Source organism: Gadus morhua, chromosome 2, assembly GCF_902167405.1.
Source record: "Gadus morhua chromosome 2, gadMor3.0, whole genome shotgun sequence".
Taxonomy (NCBI): Eukaryota; Metazoa; Chordata; class Actinopteri; order Gadiformes; family Gadidae; genus Gadus; species Gadus morhua.
The window spans coordinates 2193662-2200495 of NC_044049.1; the positions used below are offsets into that span (position 1 = coordinate 2193662).

General features: G+C 48.0%; 1 protein-coding gene across 1 annotated transcript in view; it reads right to left on the bottom strand.

The window, feature by feature from the left end:
- Positions 1-346: 346 nt before the first annotated feature.
- map3k3 (mitogen-activated protein kinase kinase kinase 3) overlaps positions 347-6834 on the bottom strand; it is a 25564-nt gene continuing 19076 nt past the window's right edge. The window contains exons 15-17 of the mRNA XM_030348448.1: positions 4202-4331; positions 3928-4105; positions 347-2379 (exon numbers count right to left, since the gene is read on the bottom strand). Coding sequence (XP_030204308.1) covers positions 2151-2379; positions 3928-4105; positions 4202-4331 — 537 coding nt within the window. The 3' untranslated portion in view covers positions 347-2150. The remainder of the gene's footprint in view (positions 2380-3927; positions 4106-4201; positions 4332-6834) is intronic.

The window sequence follows — 6834 nt, forward strand, 5'->3', positions numbered from 1 at the left end:
ACCTCCCTCTCTCCTCTCTCTCTCTCTTTCTCTCTTTCAACACATATCACTCACACCATAATCAAAATTAAAATAAGACCAGGCTTTCATCTTCGAGGACACACTGCAATGATTTGTGGAATGAATCCATTGATGGATTAGAAATAATTTAAGTCAATAATGGCGAATAAGTGAAATACAAATAATAGCATTGATCTGGAAGCCAGAACCAAGCGTTCAAATCCATTGTTGCACCCTTTAGAAATAAACCCCAATGTCTCTACTTAATTATGCAAAACCAGCTGCTTTCAATTCATTATGTTTTAAGACGCAATGTCCTAAAGGTATATTTATAAACGACATGGTCTATATAAAAAATATATTTATGCACGTATATTTGTTTATAAAATTGAATCAAATCAACACAAGGCATAAATAAAAATAGACCGATTTTTCACATTAAAAATAAAGAAATACATTGGCTAGGAGTCAGAAAAATAGGCCAACAAACATTCATGTTTTTGTTCCATCTTAGTGCAACTGGTTGAAATGGACGTTAACATAAAGCCTCTCCTTCACCAAGAAGCATTGGTCCAACACACCTTAGGTGAGCAGCACTGTCTAATCGCTCCTAGTTCCTATATTATTTTGTGTGTTTTGCTATTTTGGAATAGTGACTGCTTCCAGTCGCCAGGTGCTCTGAGCAAACCAGAAAAACCCTTTCTGATATTATGGTCACAAAATAACACATTTTACATGAACCCTCTTTGGCACGTTCAAAAAAGTAATACACAGCTATGTGCTAATGTGATGTAGTCCGACTTCTGCTAGCAAGTTCATCGTAGAAAAAACGTTCAGAGTGGGCTGTCATTTTACCACCAACCAGTATAAAAAATATATGGAGAACTCAAGGAATGGACGTTTTCTTTGTTGTTTTGTAAATGATTGTCATCATTTACAAAGGCATGCTGAATGAGGTCTAGCACTGGAAGCTTGGAGATAAGAAGCAAGGAGAAGTACAACCTCTCTCCCAGCAGGTACAAAAGGCTCGCTGAGCTTTTGCTCTGAAACATCAGACAGCTCATTTTAATCTCAAAGGAGGCGACTGAGACTAAGTCGTGGTGGGTTCCGGGTGACACTGTTGTGTAGCATTACGGGGCGAGGGCCTTTAACAAACACTTGCGGCCGCAGAGAGGATGTAAACAAGGGAGAGAAGGATTCAGCTCGACTGTGTGTTAATACGACACCAACCGCGTCACAATGAACTCTATCGTGAGTACATTGCTTACAGTGTGTGTCCCAAAGAAACACACTGGCAGCTAACCCACAAGGCAAAACATACTCTGCATGAGGGTTCCCTCTGGTGGTGAAAACATGTCCAGGATTGTCCATGAGCAACAATAATACTGAGAAAAAGCAAACAACTGGAATCTTGGATTCTCTTAGACCCAAAGCACACCACGGCAGCATAGGCACAGACGCAAAATAAAGTTTAGAAATTTCCACACATCCAAAAATAGACTTGAGTCATGTACGAAGTGACCGAAGACCGTACGATCGCTCTCAGCGTGATTAGCTCCGTTATAAAAATAGGATTCTATTTCCTTTGTTGGTCGCGCTGTAGAAATGTCCTGAAAGGTGGAGTGCTCTGCGTGCCTCAGCCCGACAGGCCCTCCGAGCGGCCTGGTAGGCAGTGGAGCCACGGGTTGGGCGAAAAGGCGCCCATGCTGACCCCCTATTGGACAACGAGCGGAGAATGGGCGGGGTGTGCCCGGGGAAACGAGCCAACGAGCCGCGAGTAAGTCTCTCCTTCAGCAAAGGATCTGGGAGAAGGGGCGTCCATGCTCGCCTCTCATTGGACGCCGAGCGAAGAATGGGCGGGTCATGCGCACGGCAACGAGCCAACGAGCCGCAAGTAAGTCTCTCCTTCAGCAGAGGGTCTGGGAGAAGGGGTTTCCATGCTCGCCTCCCATTGGACACCGAGCAGGGAATGGGCGGGGCATGTGCACGCCATCGGCCAATGAGCCGTGGCTAGGGCGGTCCTTCAGCAGAGGATCATGGAGAAGGGGGTCGCCGTGCTAGCCTCCCATTGGACACCGAGCGGAGAATGGGCGGGGCTTGTGCACGGTTAACGAACCAACGAGCCAACGAGGCGCGGGTCAGTCCGTCCGTCAGCAGAGGCTCTGGGAGAAGGGGTGTCGCAGCAGCTCCTCGGCGCCGGGCCGGAGCTTGGGCTCCACGAAGATGCGGCGCAGGAAGTCGCGGGTCTTGTCGGAGGAGGTGGGCGGGAGCAGCGGGTTGGTCGGCTGCGTGGCGATCTTAAAGATGGCCGCCATGGCCTCGTACTCGGCCCAGGGGGGCTTCTCCGTCAACATCTCCACCACCGTGCAGCCCAGGGACCTGGAGGGGGGGGTACACACACATGTAATGAGCATGTGCACAAACACGCACGAAGATGCAGAGTCACACACACACATACATACACACACACACGCACAATGAGCATGTGCACGCACACACACACATTGTGAATGTACATGTGTACAAACACAAACAAACACACACACGCACCCACACACACACACACACACATAAACACATGTACGTTTTTTAAATTTAGCTGATGGTTGAAAACCCGAGGATCCAGCCCCCTAGTGATGCCTTTTGGCCTCCTCGAGGACCGCTTTAAACTAATCTCACTACCCCCTCGACCCATCCTGGCCTTCATCCAGTGACTTCCTTCTCCTGCTGGCCCAGGGACCAATCACGGGAGGGGAATCCTCCTGGGGGAGCAGGTGACCTGAGCTGGCCAGTGGGAGACCTCCGAGCGCCAGGTTAAATATAGCGGCGCGGCTCCTCCCCCTTTTCCTTTAGGAGGGCATTCCAGGACGCTTTTGGAAGTTGTTTTCTACTTTTTTGCATTAAATCTAGCTTTCCATCCATGGAAACTTCTCTAATCTAATGTATTTCCTAAGAAGGACCTGGAAAAGCACCGCTCAGTACAACCAAAGCTGTGATAGAGAGAGAGAGAGCTATCGTAGGAGGCACATGGAACGTAATGAAACGGGAACCACACTGCAGTACCACGACTGACCACTGGGGGCAGAGGATGTGCATGCATGTAAATAGGGATGAACGCTGTATCATGATGATCTACGATTTCAGCTGTGCGAGCATCACATGGGCGGCCGTGCTGTAATGAATATGCATGAGGATGTGATCTGATGTCGAACAAAAAACTGCCCTTTTCACAGAAATAGATCAAAACTTCAAAACCTACCTTTTTAAGAATGCTTTTACCACATAACCTCCTTCCCTTCTGTCCCCTTCTCCTTTTTTTTATCTTTCTACTAAGATATGTTCTCATTGAGGGATTTTATTTTGTGTTTAGTCGGTAAAGCGTCTTTGAGCATTTAGAAAAGCTCTATATAGATCAAATGTATTTTTATGATCAACTTTTAATCAATACCATAAAAAAGTTGTGTGTTCTTCTCCACAGTCAGAATAGGACCATGATGGCGTCAAGTCCCTGGCTAAGCTCAACGGCGCCTCTGGTGGTCACTCCCCATACTTAGCCAAGCGCCCAGCTTCTCATCAGAACATCTCTGGTCCAACATCGTTAAAGGAGACATATTATACCACCAGGTGCGAGTGTGATTAGCCATTACAAGCTGATTTGAAAATATGCCTCTTTTGACATCACAAGTGGCCGTGTCCGCCTAGGTGTACGCTGGATAGATCAATCTACCAGCCTACCCAGTGGACTGTAGCAAACGTTGCTCATCTATCCATCCATACATCCAGGTGGACACGCCCACTTGTGATGTCAGAAGAGGCGTGCAACGACTCATCAGACTGACACCTGGTGGTTTAATATGTCCCCTTTAAGAGTCTACGTTCAGTGATCCCCCCTGGTTAACGCGGTCGCGCGGTTCCTAGCGGCCTCACCAGATGTCCGCCTTCCTGCCGTAGCCCTCTCCACTGATCACCTCCGGGCTCATCCAGTAGGGGGTGCCGGTCACCGAGCGGATGGCCGTGCCAGACATGCAGATGGTCTGCAGCCTCTTGCTGGCTCCGAAGTCCCCCAGCTTAACGTTGCCCGCTGAGTCCCGCAGGATGTTGGCGCCTGAGGGAGGAGAAACCCACACATTGCGTTCAACCCTTCTCGCCCTCAACCCTCGGTATTTACCCAGAATGCCCAGGGTGTTCTGTGGGGACGCACCTTTGATGTCCCTGTGCACAATCATGTTGCTGTGCAGGTAGGAGATGCCCTCCAGAATCTGCCGGGTGTACTTCCGGGTCACGTTCTCGGTCAGCGCGCCGTAGGCCTTTAGCTGGTCTTTGACTGAACCCTGGAAGGAAGCAGGAGTTAGCTTTAGTTAGCCTAGCGTCTCCTTCAGCTGGTCCTTGACTGAACCGTGGAGGTGACCATGATGAGTTACTGGTAGTCTCAGAGGGGGGGGGGGGGGGGGGGGGGGGGAGTTTGCACACCTGCCAACGCTCTGTGAGGTATTTAGGATTGTTGTTTTCATCTTGTGTTGTTGGCCCAAGTCACACATACTTGGCAACTTCACTCCAGACTAGCGTCACTTTATCAGAATATCATCCAGAAAAACACTCTTACTCTACCCCCAATAAAGCTCAATGATAACCCCTCTCTCTGCCTCTGTAATCTATGTTCTGAATCTCCTTTCTGGGCTCAATAAAGTGTTGTTAGGTGAGTGCTGCATGCAGCGCCCAACTATTGTCCTTATGTTTTATTCTTTCTTTCCTCAATTTTTCACCTAGAGTCTCCATTCAAATTTTAAAATATTCAGAATAGCTTGGAATCGCGAGCTTCTTTTCAGATTTTTTAAATATTTTATACTTTTTAAGATATTCTACTTTTAAAATATGATCTTTTTTTTAACATGGGAGTCAAGGGGAGGACTGCAGAGCTGTCCTCTGGTACTTCAACTGCTAAAGACGTAACTAAATCAATTTTCAACCGTTTATCTTCGTTCAAACCATTTAACAAATATACACACTTGTATCTTCAATAATATCCAAACGGAATTTCGATATCACTGTGATTTCTTCAGAATCACAGTTTTAGTTTCAAACCGTCATATTCTACAGTTGGTCCCATTGAAGCCGTCTGCCCATTCTGACATTTAAATTACTTAAAGATCCCATGCCATTCTATTTGATGATGCTTTAATATAGGTATTAGTGGGCCACAAACACAGTATTCAAAGACGTCCCCGAAATTCAGCCGTGGTGCAGAGTTACAGTCACTCCGAAACAGTCGCACATTGAGCTTCCCCCAAACGCGCTGTTTCGGTGGGCGTGTCAAGGCAGGTCAAGGAGGGGGGTGGGGGTGTGGCCCTGAGCAGCTTGTAGCCACTACCATGCGCTCTGTATACGGTGGGCGTGTCAAGGCAGGTCAAGGAGGGGGGTGGGGGTGTGGCCCTGAGCAGCTTGTAGCCACTGACAGTACCATGCGCTCTGTTTACGGTGGATGTATCGCAATGGCTCTTAGAAACCCATATTATACATAGATATCTATATCATATAATAATGAATCTCAAACGACCGCGTCTACTTCAGATTGATGTGGAAGTGGAAGAACCAGAGACGTCGGAGAACCCGACAAAGTCCTTTGTGATTCATTATATCGTCTGGACGCGCACACAGCTTTTGGCCGTGATAATATGTATTATTTGATATAGATATCTATGTATTATATGATATTATTTAGATATAGAGCAGAGCTCCAGGACTGTAACGCAAGTGTTGTACACTTCCTTGTTATTTGGATAACCGTTCTGCTGTTGTTGGTGTGATGGCGCATAACACGTAGGACTCTCGTCTCTGGTATTTCTACAACGAGACTCGTAGTGGGGGTTATCTCAGCCATGGTTTAGAATGAATTGGGGGAAAGGAACTTTGGCTTTGACTCCCTGAAGTAGGCTACATGAACCACGACATGGAGGAGAAAGGGATTGTTGGCCGCGAATGTATCCCGCTTGAGCCCTGCTTCCCGCCGCCTCGGCAGCGGTCAGCGCTAATCACCGCCTCGGCAGCGGTCAGCGCTAATCACCGCATCCTGAAGCCGAGGCGGTGGTCCATCGGCAGCGAGGCTCTGGCGGGAGACGGCCGCGGTCAACAATCCCTTTCTCCTCCATGTCGTGGTTCATGACTTCAGGGAGTCAAAGCCAAAGTTCCTTTCCCCCAATTCATTCTCAACCATGGCTGAGATAACCCCCACTACGGGTCTAGTTGTAGAAATACCATAGACGAGAGTCCGACGTGTTATGCGCCATCACACCAACAGCAGAACGGTTATCCAAATAACAAGGAAGTGTACAACACTTGCGTTACAGTCCTGGAGCTCTATATCTAAATAATATCATATAATACATAGATATCTATATCAAATAATACATATTATCACGGCCAAAAGCTGTGTGCACGTCCAGACGATATAATGAATCACAAAGGACTTCGTCGGGTTCTCCGACTTCTCTGGTTCTTCCACTTCCACATCAATCTGTAGTAGACAGAACCCTGCGCTGCCTGCTGCCGGCGCGAGGCACCACCGCCCGGCTGCCCGCTGCCGGGCGGTGGTGCTTCGCGGCGGTGGTGCCTCGCGGCAACCTGTGGCAGGCAGCATGTCGCAGTTTGCCAGATTGGGTGTTTTTTCCCACTCTATTGAGCTACTTTAATCAAACACCGGCTCGTTATTCTCTTAAAGACACACACATACACACGCACGCACGCACGCACGCACGCACGCACGCACGCAGTGCAGGGCAATACATTTGACGTTTCAGATTCTTCAGTTCAATTCATTTTACATTTCTGCATTTTTAG